The 19,005-nt window shown below is 33.6% G+C and overlaps 2 protein-coding genes across 3 annotated transcripts; both read left to right on the plus strand.

Moving 5' to 3' along the window:
- The first annotated feature begins 5,885 nt into the window (after positions 1–5,885).
- On the plus strand, positions 5,886–9,579 carry LOC123895186 (eukaryotic translation initiation factor 3 subunit I-like). Of its 2 annotated transcripts, XM_045945421.1 has the most exons (9): positions 5,886–6,038; positions 6,174–6,410; positions 6,641–6,856; positions 6,946–7,073; positions 7,167–7,286; positions 7,403–7,492; positions 7,867–7,953; positions 8,037–8,116; positions 9,312–9,579. In XM_045945421.1, the coding sequence occupies exons 2-9, from the start codon at positions 6,227–6,229 to the stop codon at positions 9,385–9,387; spliced, it is 981 nt and encodes a 326-aa protein (XP_045801377.1). In that variant the 5' UTR covers positions 5,886–6,038; positions 6,174–6,226; the 3' UTR covers positions 9,388–9,579. The 2 variants fall into 2 exon arrangements, with proteins under 2 accessions (XP_045801377.1, XP_045801376.1); XM_045945420.1 differs by having other exon boundaries at positions 5,891–6,038; positions 6,946–7,286.
- Positions 9,580–11,179: 1,600 nt separating this feature from the next.
- LOC123895187 (defensin-like protein 39) lies at positions 11,180–12,283 on the plus strand. The gene is made up of 2 exons (XM_045945422.1): positions 11,180–11,327; positions 11,931–12,283. The coding sequence occupies exons 1-2, from the start codon at positions 11,270–11,272 to the stop codon at positions 12,098–12,100; spliced, it is 228 nt and encodes a 75-aa protein (XP_045801378.1). The 5' UTR covers positions 11,180–11,269; the 3' UTR covers positions 12,101–12,283.
- The last annotated feature ends 6,722 nt before the right edge of the window (positions 12,284–19,005 follow it).

Here is a 19,005-nt window from a genome sequence, read left to right on the forward strand (position 1 = left end):
TACCTCTTTGGTAATTTTTGGACACTCGTAGCTATTTTTAATTAATTATTTGGAGTAAAAAGGTGATTAAAAATATTATAATTTCGTGAAAATTTCCCAAAATTTTATGTAGGGTATTTTGAATATTTTGGAACCCTCTGGTGTATCTCACTCTCCCTGGTTTTATATAATATTAAGGATTTGAATTTATTTCACAATTGTTATTAATTAAATTGATTTAAAATTCATACCTTTCGTTGATAAACTAAACCGAGTTAAATTGGGTTAAAGGTTCTGTTAAGATGAGTAATAAGTTGTTGTCCTGAGAGGAGTGAATGACTAATTGGGTTATTAAATTTTAGTTGACGTTGTAATCGAAGTTACTAATAATTGTTGTGTATCGATGTTGTTTTAAGCCGTTGTTCATTTGTAGTAATTGTGTTGTCGAATTGTTGTTTTGCTGAATAGTGATGTTGAATTATGTGGTTATAACGATGTTGAATTATCTAGTTTAATGATGTTGAAGTTGTGCCGAAATTATGATGTTGTAATAGTTGTTGTTCTTGTAGTTATTTATCGACGTTGTTTATTGATGTTGTTATAATGATGATGAAGTTGTCTATTGAAGTTGTTAAATGATGTTGCCTATTGATGTTGCTTATTATAACATGACATGCATTCATTCATGTGTTCAATGACGTTGCTTATTAGAGTTGTATATATGATATTGAAAATGACGTTGCTTAATGAAGTTGAAAATGACGTTGCTTATAATGATGTTGATCCTCCATGATGTAAAACCGGAAATGACGTTGTTATTGGTACCACATGCATTTAGCGAGTCTAGGCGCATTGCATGCATTTTAATTATATTTGCTCATTTAAATGTTGTTGTTTATTTCTCTTTATTTAATTGTTGATTGATGATTATGGTTGACTGATGAATGTGCGTGGCCATCCGCTTAGGTGGTCTTGTTGTTGTTTATGATGTTGCAAGTTATGATGTTGTTTTAATTCAGTTATTTTCTTGATGTATTGTCGCTCACCTTTACATTCCCCCTTCTGGCTTGGCCCTACGGTGTGCAACCGTAGATTTTCAGGTAGCATACGAATCATAGATGGTGTGTTCGGATCGCTGTTGCTTTGCTATTTATTTGGAGTCGCTCTGTTAGGATGTTGTTGGGAGAAACTTTTATTTAATTATGTTGTCAAATTTTTATAACAATTGAATTATGTCACTTGATTCAGTATTTTCAATACGGACTTTGAAACTTATATTATTTTTGTATTTTCCGCTGCATGATTTTTAATCATTTGAGGAATTAGTTAATTGGAATAAGTGTGACATCCTTATTACATAAATGAAATTAACTTTTTTGAAAATAAAAAATAAAGGGGTAAATTAAGGGTGTTACAGCTAAACCGGTGAAAACCAATGAACCGGAGGTTCCTCTAAACCGCTCGGTTCAATTGCTTGCAGGTTTTTTTTATTGATAAAATGAGAAAAAAAATGGCCAGCATGATTCGAACATGGAACATTAACACAAACAAATCTGGAATGAACCTTGACCATTAAGCCATGCATCGAATTGTGATATTATTACTTTGTATTAATTATATTTAAAAACCAAATACATTTTTGTTTACGTTGATCAGTTGCTGATACTATAATATAATCTAAATTCTTTTTTTTTTGACACAATGTTTTTATTCTATATATATATATATATATGAGTCAGGATCCGTTGACACCAACTAGTTTGACACCAAATGTTACACCTCTCAATAACGTTTTAACCGATATAAATTTTATAAAATCCACCGTTGGATTGAAAGTTTACATCAAATAGATCATTTGTGTAAAATTTCAGACAAATCCAAAATCATTTGATATGCTATTGAGACACATAAAGATTAACGGCATTTAAAAAAATACAAAAACCGTTAATTTTGATGTATCTTAATAACATATCAAATGATTTTGGATTTATTTTAAATTTTACACAAATGATCTATATGATGTAAACTTTCAATCCAACGGTGGATTTTATAAAATTTATATCGGTTAAAACGTTATTGAGAGGTGTAACATTTGGTGTCAAACTAGTTGGTGTCAACGGATCCTGACTATATATATATATATATATATATATATATATATATATATATATATATATATATATATATATATATATATATATATATATATACTAGTCCCACACCCGTGCGATGCACGGTGTTATGCGGTATTTATATTATAATAATGTTGAATTCACTTCTTTCAATCACATGCGCAATAACATCTAAAACAATTAAAATAGAGACATATTATTTAGATTAAAATATCAATCAATATATGAGATTTAAATTTAAACGAAAGCTAATAATCATTACCAACTATTTTTTCTTCTTCAGTTGAATTCAAAATATCTTGGAATGTCATAAAATCAAAATGGTTCAATGGAATGTGTGGAGCATCGATCTTGGTAAATGTAGTAGTGTGCGATGCACGGACATCATGCGTTGTTTTATAATGAAGCGTCAAAAAATTATTTGTATAAATAGTAAATTAATAATTGAAACAATAGATGTTATCAAAATAATATTAGCAATAAAACTTAATTAAAAATATTAACAATATGAATTATATTTGTAATTGCATTTCAAACAATTTATTTGTAGTGTTTCGTAAATATCATGCAAAGTCCCACTACATAAATATCATAAATTAGACAATAAGAATGCTAAGAAAAGAAATAAATATTGAATATTAAAAGGGAAAGAAATGAAGAAATAACGATGAGAAAGAGGGTTGGGTAGAAAGATTATACAATGATTATGATAAAGTGTTAAAATAGAATAAAGAGTATCAAAATCTATATATACTTGCAAAATCAACAATATAGTCTCACTCGTTAAATACAAAGAAAAAGAAAGATACAATAAAATCATAAAATTTCATAAACATATCATTCTTCTACAACACTAATAACCCTTCCAAATAGAAATTTCACATGCCCATATATGTATGAGGAGGGATATAAGACATATATATATATATATATATATATATATATATATATATATATATATATATATATATATATATATATATATATATATATATATATAGGGGAGGGATCAAATTACACCGGTGTAACATTTGAGTAATGTTACACCGCTCAATAACGCTTTAACGAATTCAAATTTTACAAAATTCACCGTAAGATTGAAAGCTTATATCGTATAGATCATCCATATTGAATTTTACCAAAATCTAAAATCGTTTGATAGGTTATTTAGACCGATGAAGATTAATGGTTTATGCGTTTTTATTGATTACCGTTAATCTTGATCTATCTCAAAAACATATCAAACGATTTTAGATTTTTATATAATTCAACATATATGATCTATACGATATAAGCTTTCAATCCAACGGTGGATTTTGTAAAATTTGTATTCGTTAAAGCGTTATTGAGCGGTGTAACATTACTCAAATGTTACACCGGTGTAATTTGATCTCTCCCCCCATATATATATATATATATATATATATATATATATATATATATATATATATATATATATATTATAAAATAATTAATTCACAAAACCGTTTTTATTATAGTGGGAATGTCAATTAAAAGGCTTGACACTAAAAAAACATTAAAAGAGGTGATTGTTTCACTTATTATCCACAAAAAGAAATGATCTAAAGGTTATGATTGATTGATACAATTAGGGTTAAGATTAGTGGTAGGAGAACTATCTAGGATTTATATATATAGATATATATATATATATATATATATATATATATATATATATATATATATATATATATATATATATATATATATATATATATATATATATATATATATATATATATATATAGGGGAGGGATCAAATTACACCGGTGTAACATTTGAGTAATGTTACACCGCTCAATAACGCTTTAACGAATTCAAATTTTACAAAATTCACCGTAAGATTGAAAGCTTATATCGTATAGATCATCCATATTGAATTTTACCAAAATCTAAAATCGTTTGATAGGTTATTTAGACCGATGAAGATTAATGGTTTATGCGTTTTTATTGATTACCGTTAATCTTGATCTATCTCAAAAACATATCAAACGATTTTAGATTTTTATATAATTCAACATATATGATCTATACGATATAAGCTTTCAATCCAACGGTGGATTTTGTAAAATTTGTATTCGTTAAAGCGTTATTGAGCGGTGTAACATTACTCAAATGTTACACCGGTGTAATTTGATCTCTCCCCATATATATATATATATATATATATATATATATATATATATATATATATATATATATATATATATATATTATAAAATAATTAATTCACAAAACCGTTTTTATTATAGTGGGAATGTCAATTAAAAGGCTTGACACTAAAAAAACATTAAAAGAGGTGATTGTTTCACTTATTATCCACAAAAAGAAATGATCTAAAGGTTATGATTGATTGATACAATTAGGGTTAAGATTAGTGGTAGGAGAACTATCTAGGATTTATATATATAGATAAGATATGAAAGAAAAAAAAAACTATTCTCACATTCAACCGAAAAAACAAATGGTAATCTTGTTAAGCACATGATTAAGCATCCGGGAATGAAAATATTTGTTTCTAACATTCATAATTGTTAGTTAGGAAAATATGAATAGGATACAAATTAAAACAATTGTAACCTATATATTAAAATACTGGTAGAAGAGTCCAAGGGATGAAAATTGAATGATGACTTAAGAGATGAAAAATATATTACCGGGAGTTACAAAGTTAATTAGTGTGTATTTTTGTATTCTCCTTATTGTAATATAGTAAGCAAAAGTTATTATATTCGCCAAAAAAAAGTAAAGGCTAAGTAAAGGCTTGAGTGAGTGTATATTAAAAAGTCATAAGTTTATAAATGTAGAATATGAAAAGTATAGAGATGAAATAATAATAATAATAATAATAATAATAATAATAATAATATAAGTAGAAATGATGTGGCATTGTAGAGTAGTTTAATTGGATTTAAATGGATGATGTGGCTAAATGAAACAATTTGATTGGTCTAAGTGGATTAGGGTTAGGATAACTATTTAGGAATTATATATATAGATATATATATATATATATATATATATATATATATATTATATATTTTATGTTTGTTTATATCTTTATTATATTTACAAACATATATAGTAATAATGTAATATGATATATATATATATATATATATATATATATATATATATATATATATATATATATATATATATATATATATATATATATATATATATTTTATGTTTGTTTATATCTTTATTATATTTACAAACATATATAGTAATAATGTAATATGACTAATAGCCTTATTTATGTCATGGTGAATATATTTAAACTAAAAAGAATGAGCTTATGGAATTTTGTTAATTTATTTAGTATTTAATTTTTTGTTTCATTTTATAAGTGTCATGTTTTTTTTTTTAAGATAAGTTAAGTCATATAGTTCGACTATTGATCCGATTTTATAATTTTATCATAAAGACCGGTTCATTTTACCGGTTTAATCTGATTTAATCTGGTTTGTCATGCGGTTCAACTTGTGACCCAGTGGTTCAACTAATGAACCAGTGACTCAGTACCCTCATCGATTCGATGATCGGTCCGGTTTTTAAAACACTGCTTAAATATACTTGACTCAAAAAAAATTACTTAAATATACGATTTTCTCAAAATTAGAATATGTTTGTCAAAAAAAAAATTCACTTGTAGAATTAAGTTTCACTTGTAGAATTAAATTTTTTCTTGGAAGAAAACTTGTAGAATTAAACTTAACTTCCGTAAGATTATTTAAGCAAGGGTATAATTGGTTTTTTCTATCTTTTCCCTTTGCTAACCCTAGCTGTTTGCTTCACCATATCGTAAATCATCCACAACAAATTAAATCGCGCCGTTTTCACATTGAAGCTTCTACCGCCGCTGCTGCCGCACTGCTGCACCGTTTCCTTCATTCGTCTCAGGTTTCTTTTCCTTCGTCTCTTTCATTCTTCTGTTCGTTCTGTTTCTGTTCTTTCTATTTCTTCCAGAATTCAGTTAAGATTATGAATTGGTACACGAAACCCTAATTGTGTTATTGTTGTAATCGTAATTTTCAGCCTTTCCTTCCTGCTAGCCAGCGAGAGGGGGAAGATAAAACTAGAGAAGAATCATGAGACCAATTCTGATGAAAGGCCATGAAAGGCCTTTAACATTCCTTAAGTACAACAGAGATGGCGATCTTCTATTTTCTTGCGCCAAAGATCACAACCCCACTGTCTGGTTTGCCGACAACGGCGAACGCTTAGGAACTTATCGAGGCCATAATGGTGCTGTTTGGTGCTGCGATGTCACAAGTAAGTTCAGAATTTTTATTTTTGTTTTGTCAATGGCCAGAAATTTTATCAATAAGGTGGATAAGTGGGATGACCGGGTTCGAACCCTAACCCCCTCATATATATAATGCAATGCTGAGCTAAGCTCACCGGACGAATTACTATTCTATCTGTATTTCAATTATTTCAACTAAACATTATTATCGTTAGTTAGTAAAATGTACCTTTATTTGATGGTCGGTTGCTTACAGGAGATTCGGGTCGACTCATTACTGGCAGCGCTGACCAGACGGCGAAGCTGTGGAATGTACAAACTGGTCAACAATTGTTCACCTTCAATTTTGATTCCCCAGCAAAGTCTGTCGACTTTTCTGTCGGTGATAAGCTTGCAGTCATCACCACCGACCCCTTTATGGAACTTTCTTCAGCAATCCATATCAAACGCATTGCTAAAGATCCTGCAGACCGTAAGCAACCTCTTTCTTTATCTCACTGTCAATGCTAATTTATTTTATATCATCCTAACATAATACCAATGCTTTTTTGTTCTATTCAGAAATTGGGGAGTCTGTGCGTGTCATTAAGGGCCCACAGGGTAGAATCAATAGAGCTGTTTGGGGACCCCTCAATCAAACCATTATCAGTGGTGGAGAAGACTCTATCCTTCGAATTTGGGATACTGAGGCATTCCTTCTTTCCTATATATTTATTTATGTTGCAACACTCACTATCATATCATCAACCACAATTATTTCATTCTATTTCACTTACTTGCAGACCGGAAAACTACTTAAGGAAACAGACAAGGAATCTGGCCACAAAAAGACAATAACCTCACTTGTTAAATCTGCGGATGGATCACATTTCCTAACCGGCTCCCTTGATAAGTCTGCTAAGGTATCGCCGTCGACATTTTAATTCTTCTGTGAAATGCAATGATATTATTTCAGTTTACCTAACCACTTTCCTTTCGCTTTTGCAATATTAATGGATGTCTTCTGCCTATTTACTAGCTTTGGGATAGCAGAACATTGACTCTTATCAAGACATATGTGACTGGTAGCCCTGTCAATGGAGTTGCAATGTCCCCCCTTCTTGATCATGTATGTAATTGTGTATTGTCAATTATTTAATTTCCATCATGTCATGATATTCATACTTATAATTTTGTTAAGCAATGCAAGTAATATTGTTTCACCTTTGTTTGATTAATTAATGTCTTCCTCCTCGATAAAGTAGTCCTATCGTTTTTGAAAGCTGGTTAAAGTCTTGCTTCCCTGAATTCATTCTCCACAAACTACAAAATTCTTTTTTTGCATCTGCTTACTAGTTCATGAAAGAAATGCACCTCGAATTAGTTCCATCCCGATAGTTCTGCATGAAAAACATATATATTTCAGTTTTTTCTTTCAGTTATTTGGGACATACTCCATTCATTTTATGATTTTCTTTATTCTTTGCCCTGTATCTTTTGTAGGTGGTTCTTGGAGGTGGTCAGGAGGCATCGGCTGTTACAACTACTGATCATCGTGCTGGAAAATTTGAAGCCAAGTTCTATGATAAGGTAAATTTTAGTTTTCTTTCCAATACCATTTTGGGTTCTCTAAGGCTTCTATTTTTCAAATTTGTTTTTTTGTTTTTGTTTAGATTCTTCAAGAAGAAATTGGCGGTGTGAAAGGACATTTTGGACCAATTAATGCACTGGCCTTTAACCCTGATGGAAAAAGGTACATCCATTGTTTTTCAGCTCACCTCTTTTTGTGTTGCATCATATCATATTTTAAATTTAAATATAAATAGATTGTAGATTGGTTGGCCAACCATGCTCAGTTTTTCTTTATATTTTGCATTTATTAGAAAATCCTTCCTCATTGTTGTTTATTTTCAAAATACTAATTTGCTGTAGTTTTGGGTCCCTCCAGCTCACCACAAAGTAAAAGCCTTGCAAACATTTAAATATTCCCTTAGGATGCAGGATGAATTGATTAAATAATAATTAGAATACATTTTGGTTCTTGTTTAACTGTTCATCATAAATAGGGAAAATTGTTAATGTTCAATTGTTTGTATTATGATATCATGGAAAGTAGGGAAGAGACACCTTTGGAAATATTTCAACATTTTCTTAATTGACGCCTATCAATGCAGTAAATCGTGGCACATTTTTTGTGATTAAATTATGGTTTCAAATCATATGTTGCAAACTATAGCACTCCATTCGATTTATGAAACTTTTATTTTGTCAAATAGCCTGGTGGTTAGATTCACACACTTAAGTATGAGGAAGTGGGGAATCGCGGGTTCGAGATTCACACACTTAAGTATGAGGAAGTGGGGAATCGCGGGTTCGAACCTGCGCCCATGCACCTCAAATGTCCCTGCTGCTACCAAGGTCCAATTGAGTTGCACTTACGGGACTTGATTTATGAGATGTTCTATTATATAGTTATTGGTAGTTTATGTTTGAAATAACTAATGTGTTAGTAACCAACTGATATATAAGAAAGAAATAGGGAAAATCCCTTTGATTACAAGAATGGTATCACAGAACTTCGAGGGTCTGCACCTCCCAATGCCAAAATGGCCCTTTCCAGTCAAATCCCCAGATACTCTCTTTCTCAATTACCCTTCTATTTATATGCAACACTTATACGACAGTTATTTTCCTTAAAAACTGTCTTGTCTAATTACGGTTTATGACAGTTATTTTCTATAAAAACTACCAACTAATAATCAAAACTGCCTAATAACAATAACTAACAAGGCCCATTATTATTGCTATCCTAGTTAAGGCCCATATCTAACATAATGTTTGTCTTATCGGTTTACGTTAGTGACAGAGTCCTGCATAGTAGATAGCTGTTTGGCTGTTTCTTTTTTTATTGGTCTTTGAGACTTCTTTTTTTGTGTTTTGTTTTGTAGTTTTTCAAGTGGAGGTGAAGATGGATATGTACGTTTGCATCACTTTGACCCAGAATATTTCAATATCAAAATTTAGTTCTCGAGAATTTCTGATTGATATAAAGGGGGTTCCTAGAAGTTAGCTTTCAATTCCTTTCACATAAATTTTGTGATCTTGTCGTGTACTAAAGTTGTTACCGGTAAATCCTTTTGCACTAGCATTATGAATCAATTTTGGTTGGAGTTTGACTTATTTTAAGATTATCATAGCACTTTTTTTGTTGATGAATTTCACATTTTGTTAACGCACAAGGTTTCACCAATACATATAACTATAAAAAATTCTGTTCAACATTATACAAATGCAGAAAGAAAATGACAACTTTTGTTGCGTCGAACTTTTATTACCAGTATACTTGTTTCGTGCCCTTTAAGTGTATGGATTCATGGTGATCATGACAATTGAGTTAGTCATCTTGATTTTGTAAAAGCTTACTGTGATTCAAAATATAAACCAAATCATGCCAACATCTCTTTAAATTAAGTGAACTGCTTATTCTGGCTCTGATTTCCACAAGTTGCTGAGGCTAATGAAAATCCAATGTAGTATAAGAGTTGAGGCCAGTTAATGTAAGGGAGCCCCTTAATGTCTAAGTCAATATGTGACTGCATCTTCAGATCAATCATATAGAGAGGGTAGGGTTCCTTTCCATGTTTAAAAATCACAAATTTACGAATTTAATATTTTCTTATTAACAAGTTTAAATGAAAATATATTTTAGAAAATCATTTTTTTTTTCTGCAAAGTAAATGTTTATTATTTCATTCTACGAGTCTTTCTCTATAACCCAAACCCAAACGTAACACCCTCTTTCCTATTTGAATGAATCAACAAAATGATGCGTTCAAAAAGGGTCATCTCATCTGATGCAACAACCATGAACAACTGCGTATGTGAGGGAAGATATGCATGAGGGATGCCATAAACGGTTGTTTTCTCACTTTTCTTCTCTGAATTTTTAATTTTTTATGTCACTAAACAATCATTTACTGCTTAAAAATTATTATTGTCATTTTTTTTTCTCCATTAAGTCGAACGAGTTGTCAATTTTGACTAAATCATACAAGTTTGCAATATTAATGGATGTCTTAGGATGTAAGTAAATACTCCCTCCGTTCCATGTAAGTAAAAAAAATTACTTATTATAATAAAAAACAACTTACTTTTATTATTTTTAATATTTACGTTTACTTATTCTCATAAAATTTAATGTAAATTGCATTTTTTTTAATAGGCAAAAATTTATTAATGGACAAATCCCTTAAACAAGAAGAATAAGGGATTGTCGGATCAAACAAAAAAAAGACAAGGTGATGAAAACACCTTAAATGTAAATTGTATTTAATTTACTCTCTCGTCTTTTTTCCATAATCAATAACCAATAAAAATTCTTTTTATATCTACAAATCGTTAATTAGTTCAGTGATGATTGACGCTGAACTTGATAGGGAGGACCATAGTTCGATCCACGCAAATACGACCGGAAAGAGGTTGTAACCATTTAATGTCAGAAGAGACGCCTGAACTAGATTGACAGTGAAAAGAAAAAAAATAAAATCACCACCATTATGATATATTACTAGATAGCCAACAACATTATGTTGATAAACTTCAGTGGTGTACGCCAACATTGTTGACTCCTCACCATCACCATGAAATACAAACTATAGATGATAAAATTTGTTGCCACATGGATCCGTTTCTTGTGGTTTCTTCTATCTTCTTTTTTTGACAATTCTATCTTCTTAAACTCTTAAATAAATGTTATTGTTATAGTTCCTACTAGTCAAGAATTTATCATAAAAAAATGTTACTAGTCAAGCCTCTTGGGGCTATATATATGTGTCTTAAGATCATCACATATCACTTCACACACACACAACACATTCATTAAAGTTATCATATTCATCACTAAGCCATGGAGAAAAAATCACTTACTGCCTTGTCCTTCCTCTTCCTCGTTCTCTTTGTTGCACGTACGTAATTAAATGCATCAACGTTCGTATTATATTAATTAATAATTAGATATTTCATCATATGTTATACCCATTTATTTAATTTTACTATATATTTCATATATTAAAATTTCCAATGGGTTACCTAGTTGACAGGGATATCGCATAATATATGCATGAGTCGGGTTCGAATCTCAGACAATCCACTTATTCATCTTTAAAGTGGATTTTCTAGTTACTAGGCTACTTGACCAATAAAAAAATGACCAACAGATTATTTATATTTTTTGTCAAGTAGTCTAGTGGTTAGAATTTCACTTTTCAAAGTGAATAAGTGAGAGTACCAGAGTTCGAACCCCGATCTGTATATTACATGTAATGTTTCTGCCAACTGAACTATGTTCATGGGGACTCCCGATAAATTATTTTAATATTAAAAAAAAAAGATTATTTTAATATTTGTTATTTTGGAAAAATGATTTATAGCAAAACTAGCTATTAATAATATTTACAAATTAAAATTTTGATTAATGGAATGGGTTAATTAGTTCATAAAGGCCATACTAGAACAATATAATTTATATTTGATAGAGTATATCTAATATTGTTGTATAATTGATGCAGAACAAATTGTGGTGACTGAGGCACAAAACAAATGTGAGCATTTGGCTGATACATACAAAGGACCATGTTTCACTAATGCTAGCTGTGATGATCACTGCAAGAATAAAGAGCATTTTCGTAGTGGCACTTGCCATGGCTTTCGTTGTTGGTGCACTCATCAAAACTGTTAAATGGATGGATTAGTTGTCCAACAACAAGAAGAATATTGAAGCATATGTATGAATAAAGACTTCACAATATAAATAAATAAATAAATAAATAAATTATGTGTGTACTCATCACAAGGGCATAACGTATTAGTTATGCACTTTTATCATATGGAATAAAACATTAATCAATGATTTCGTTTTCAACATTGGTTACTAATATTCTTTGGTTCATTTTTTTGGTATTATTTGTGCAAAAACTGGAAAATATATGTCATACTCTTGGAATTATAATAGGATTTTTTAGCACATTTACTAGTACTCCTCAACAATCAACAACTACCACCATTGGTAGTTAAGGAATATATATCATGGAATCAAAATATTTGAGGTGAACACTTGGTTCACATTTTATTTTGATATGTATAAAATTGTCCAATTCAACGTATATGTATTGATACAAATTAAAATAAGATGTGTAATTTACCAATATTTAATTTTTTTTGAACAACAAATATATTATTATTAATAATTAATATTTAATTAATATTCGTGCATTCGGAATTTACGGTAGTACTACTACTCAAGAACAACAACAATCTATTTTGGAGTCAAAATTAATTGCAACAATATAATAATTCGGGACTAAAATATTTAATTTTAAAATGAGGGTACTATAAATTTCCACATGAGTTGCAAGAAACATAGCGGCCTCTTTCATATGAGATGAAAATATGGGCAAGCCTAAGGATCGGGGACTTAATTGGGCACTATTGTCTTATACATCCTGAATATTTTACTAAAAAAATACAAATACATGAGTGTAATCTTAACAGTAGAAATACAAAATTGGTAAAGAAAAAGCGACTAGGATTTTAATAATATCATAATAGTATTACTTGATAAAATAAGGATTAGACAAAAAATAATATTAAAGATGCTTAATAGTATTACTTTCTAACATCTCTTTCACACAAAAAAACTAATATTAAAGATCCTTAAAGAAATTAGATCAGATTACATAGTGAGAAATATGTCATCAAATAATAGGTCATTTAGTGAATATGTTGGTTGTGGATAAGCTTAAACATTACATATTATTGAGGATTAGAGAAGAAGATGTCTTTAACAACAAAATTAAATATTAGGAACTAATTAGTTGGTTTTTATGATATAGCTTATGAACTAAATTGATGTATTTGGGTTTGGAAGCATGATACTGCCGAGATTTTCTATGATAAATTGGTCTACTCTGTGCTGGTTATAATACTTTAGTAGTTCAAGTAGCATATATCTCATGTGGAATATTTGGTTGATATTGTGAAACTTCCTTCTTAAAGATGGTATTTGGTCAAAAATCTGGCCACTCCTACTCTTTACATGAATGGGAGGTGCAACCACTTTTATACTGAAGCCGTTGAAGTGTTGTGTCACAATGAGCCTTCATTTTGGTGGTCTTGGAGGACTGTTGCCCTAATTGTTGTTCACTTTCTTTGGGGATCTTCTTTTTCTCTTCCTCTTGTACTTATATCTCTTTTTATTGGGGTTCTTATTACCTCTTATAAAAAAATGATGTATTTTTTGTGGAGGCAAATAGAATCTCTGGTATTATTAGAATAGTCTAAGGCATTATATAGCCAAAGAACAAAGGGTACAAAACGGTTACAACAAACTAGCTAACTGACTTGGGCCTTAAGCAAGTCAGAGTCAGAATATCACCAAAGCTCTCTAATATCCAACTCTTAGACCATAACTAAACCATGAGATATCTTAAAAATTAAGGCCTTAAAAAAAATTATATGATAGTTGTATTCGTAAAATATATATATGGTGCAAAACTTAATACAGTACAACAAACTGTAAGACCCAATAGGTCAACCCAACCCAGATTCTATAAATGCTAGAGGAATGTAACACAGTATAACAAACTGTAAGACCCAATACAGTACAAGGATGATTATTTCTTAATTTTATTTAAATTAAAGATGGTTTTATAAAAAAAAAATTGCGTTTTTTCAAAGATGGTTTTATAAAATAAATTGCAATTAATTAAGGGGTGTTATTTACACTTGTACAAAAACTCGAGGACGGCACTGCTACACGACTACAAATAATTTTTAACATATATCAAGGTTGTCCCATCTATTTATTGTGTTGTGCATATTATATCTTTGGTCCTCATACATCTATCTATCTTTTTCTGGCCCCTTTAACATAAAAAATCTACCTTTTTTTATTTGACCGAATATAACATGCATCCGTCATTGTCTCTTATAAATATACGACTACAAAGACTTTTCAACATATATCAAGGTTGCCCCATTTATTTATTGTGCATATATATATTTAGTCCTCATACATCTATCTATCTTTTTCTGTCCCTGTTAGGGTTTTGTTCCTTGTTTTAGTAGGACAAGGGAATCCTCCTAAGAAATTGAGAAATAGAGAGTTGGAATAATTTTCTGCTTACTTTATTCATTCCCATCATTGGTTTATAAAGCCACAGAGCATAAAATCTAATGGCTGAGATGCAATCAAAACAAAATATCCCTGAATAGTAGGAGTGAGATAACGGCCTAGTGCCAGCACATAAAAGAATCCTAAGACAAACAATTCAATTATTCTCTAGAAGCTTCTGCCTATCTCATCCAGTGATGACACATCAAACATAGTCATCCAAGTGACTGGGCCTTTTAATGTTTCTCTTGGGCTTGTAATTGATTGGGCCGATAGTGGAAGCAGGGCCATTGGTGTGGGCTGTGTTGCTAACATCACCTGGGTCGGGGAGAATCACCTTGTCCTCAAGGTGATAATCAAGCTTGAGTGTGATCCAATCTTCCCAGGAAGTGTCTTCAGTAGGTAAGCCATTCCATTGCACGAGAACCATCTTGGTGGGTGGAGTAGTGGTCGTATCCATTTTCTGGTTCAAGATGGCCAGAGGTGTGATAAGCGGCTTGTTGTTTTTGGATTGTGGAGGGAGAGTACTTGAGGCAATGATAGGCCCCTGATGCAGTTTGAGTAAGGAACAATGGAAGACGGGATGTATCTTGGACTCCGGAGGTAGTTGAAGGCGGTAAGCAACAGGGCCAACACTTTCCAAAACCTCGAATGGACCATAGAAGCGTTTGGAAAGTTTGGTGTAAGCTTGTGTAGTGACAGATTGTTGTCGATATGGACGAAGGCGAACATAGACAAATTGACCAGGGGAAAAAGAGACCTCACGACGTTTCTGGTCAGCAAAGTGTTTCATGCGTGTTTGTGATTTGAGCAGTGTTTGTCGCAGCTTGAGGATCAATTCTTGGTGTTGGGTTAGCATGGTATCAACGGCTTCGACCTTTGAAGAACCTAAGATGTATTGAGGTATAAATGGTGGTTCGCGTCCATAGGTAATTTGGAATGGTGAGAAGCCGGTTGCAGAGTGTACTGAGGTGTTGTATGCCCATTCAACTAGGGTTAGGAACTTGGACCATTGGGAGGGTTGGTTGTGAACAAATGAGCGGAGATACTGTTCCAGAACACGGTTATATACTTCTGTCTGACCATCTGTTTCTGGATGGTAAGCCGTGCTCATCCTGAGTTTGGTACCACAAAGGTTGAACAATTCACGCCAGAATTTGCTAATGAAAATTGGGTCGCGGTCAGATACCAAGCTTCTGGGCATTCCATGTAGTTTACAGACAGTATTGAAGAAAATGGTGGCTACTTTAAGGGCGGTGTAATGAGGGGTGAGGGCAGCAAGGTGGACACCTTTGGAAAATCGGTCCACTACAACAAGGATTGCTACATGACCGTTTGAAGGTGGTAGGCCAGTGACAAAATCCAGAGATAGGTCTTCCCAAACAGTTGAAGGTGGAGGGATGGGGTGTAATAATCCTGGAGTGCGTTTGGTTTCATATTTCATTTGTTGGCATATGGAGCATTGGGATACAAATTGTTTGGTATCGTTTCTCAATCCATCCCACCAAAAATTGGCTTGGAGACGGGCTAATGTTTTGGTGATGCCCATGTGTCCACCAATTGGTGAACTGTGGAATTCTTCAAGTATAGAAAGGCGGAATGGCATGGTGGGATCGAGCCAGATGCGATCATGGTAAAGGATGAGACCATTGTGGATTTTGTAGTTTGGGTAATTTGTGGGATCTGTCTGTATTTTCTGGAGGAGGGTTGAAAAGGGTTAGCTAGCAGCCAATGCTAGTTTGAGTTGCTCTAAAAAAATAAAATGCGGGAGAGAAAGAGTTAGAAGCATACCTGAGGTTGTCTCTGGAAGGCGGGAGAGCGCATCAGCCACTACATTGGTTTTGCCAGACTTGTAGTGAATGGAGTAATCATATCCCATTAGTTTGGCTAGGTAGATTTGTTGCTCCGGGGTTTGAACGACTTGGGTGAGTAATTCTTTAAGGCTTTGGTGGTCGGTGTAGATGACAAAGGGATGGCCAAGCAAATATTGTCTCCATTTTTTGACTGCAGTGGTGATGGCATGGAGTTCGCGAATGTAAGTTGAGGATCGCTGTAATCTTGGGCAGAATGGTTTGCTGAAGAAAGCAATTGGGTGATTGTCTTGCATGAGGACAGCCCCCATTGCTAATCCTGAAGCATCAGTTTCTAATACAAATGGTTTGGAGAAATCTGGTAGGGTAAGGGTAGGGGCTTGAGTCATGGCTTTTTTGAGGGATTCAAAAGCAGTAGTAGCTGCATCAGACCAGATGAAGGTATCTTTCTTGAGTAGGGCTGTGAGAGGCAGGGCAATACCAGCGTAACCTTGGATAAATTTTCTGTAAAAGCCTGTAAGGCCAAGAAAACCTCGAAGTTCTGTGATGGTGGTAGGGCGAGGCCAGTCTAACATAGCTTGGATTTTTGATGGTTCAGGGTAAACTCCAGTAGCTGAAACCATATGACCTAGATATTCCAATTCTCTTTGGGCGAAGATGCATTTGGAAAATTTAAGGTAGTATTGGTTAGACAAAAGTGTTTTGAATATGATGTCAAGGTGGGTGAGGTGGGTTTCCATGGAAGGGCTGTAGACTAATATATCGTCAAAGAAGACAATGACAAACTTTCGAAGATATGGTTGGAAGAGGGAATTCATGGCGGCTTGAAAGGTGGATGGTGCATTGCAAAGACCAAAAGGCATAACACGAAATTCGTAGTGACCCTGGTGTGTACGGAATACGGTTTTTGGAATATCATTTGGGTGCATTCGGATCTGGTGGAAGCCTTGGCGGAGATCAAGTTTGGAGAACCAAGACGCACCACCAAGTTCATCAAGGAGCTCATCAATGGTGGGCATTGGGAATCGATCTCGGATAGTGATAGAGTTCAGCGCGCGGTAATCGATGCAAAAACGCCAACTACCGTCTTTCTTTTTGACAAGTAAGACCGGTGATGAAAAGGAACTCTGGCTGGGTTGAATGAGATTGGAAGCAAGCATTGTTTGGATTTGTTTTTCGATTTCATTCTTCTGGAAGTATGGATATCTGTATGGACGGACATTGATGGGGTTAGAATTTGGAAGGAGAGTTATATGGTGGTCAATATGGCGCGGTGGGGGAAGGTGTTCAGGGTTTTGGAAGAGAGGTTGAAACTTTTGAATTAGGGTTTGGATGAGGGGGTTATGGTGAGAAGGTGTTTGGGCCGGGTTTGGGTCGTTTTGTTGGGTTAAGGCTTGGATGTGGTATAGTTCAGAGGCTGAGTTTGTTTGAACGCAGCGTTTTAGTTGGTGGGCTGAGATTGAGTTGGGCTAGGGTGTTTTATTACCCGTCAAAGTGATGGTTTGGTCATTCTTGGTGTAAGATAATGAGAGGTTGGTATAGTCCATAAGGACAGGGCCAATAGAACGAAGCCACGGGGCACCTAATACCACGTCAGCACCACAAAGGGGGAGAGTGTAAAAGTCGATGTTGAAAGGGTGATTTTGTAAAGAAAGGGAAATGTCAGAGCAGAGGTTTCTACACTCGAGGATGCTACCGTTGCCAACCATAACTTTGAGTGGAGTAGTTGGGTGTGAAGGTAGTTCGAGGAATTTAGCAAGGCGAGCTTGGATGAAGTTATGGGTGCTGCCGCCGTCGATAAGTACAGTGACAGAATGGTTGTTTATACGGCCGGCGATACGGATTGTTGCTGGGTCAGTGCAACCAGATAGAGCGTGGAAGCTGATTTGGCCGTCGGAAGGTTCAATGGTAATCTGGGGTGGATCTGTGATGGGTGGGTCAATGGAGGGTGAGGGTGGTAGTTTGTCAGCGTCGATTTCATCTTCTGAGATGAGGAGGAAGAATCGACCTTTGCATTTGTGGGTAGGGGTAAATGTTTCATCACAGTTATAACATAGTCCTTTTTCGCGGCGGGTGGCCATTTCGTCCGGTGATAGTTTGCGAAAATTGACACGGGGTGGGGTGTTGTTATTGGGAGGAGGAGATATATGGTTGGTTGGAGTCGGTAGAAGAGGTGTGGAGGTGTGGGATGGTAGTTTACCTTTCAATAGTCTTCTGCGGTCTTCGATTTTGTCTTCTTGCAGCTTGGCTAAGGCAGTGGCGTGAGATAAGGTTGCCGGGCGAAGAGCTTGAACTTCGCGGCGGATTTCTGGTGATAATCCAGAAATAAAGTAGTTGAGCAAAAATGAAGGTGGTAAACCAACGATTCTGTTCGCCAGTCTCTCAAACTCAGTTAAATATAGGTTGACTGTAGAACGTTGGACTAGTTTGAAGAGGGAACTGGAAGGGTCATCGTAATATGAAGGAGCAAAGCGTGTTTCTAAGGCCTGGAGGAAAGTATACCAGGAGGTGAGTTGGTTGTTACGGTGCATCCACTGATACCAACTTAGTGCCTGGCCTTCCATATAGAACGAAGCGACGGTGAGTCGATCGTTTTCTGGGGTGTTGTGATAGTCAAAGAATTGGGAGATTTTAAAAATCCATCCCATAGCATCGGTTCCG

This window comes from Trifolium pratense, linkage group LG7, assembly GCF_020283565.1.
Source record: "Trifolium pratense cultivar HEN17-A07 linkage group LG7, ARS_RC_1.1, whole genome shotgun sequence".
NCBI classification, from domain to species: Eukaryota; Viridiplantae; Streptophyta; class Magnoliopsida; order Fabales; family Fabaceae; genus Trifolium; species Trifolium pratense.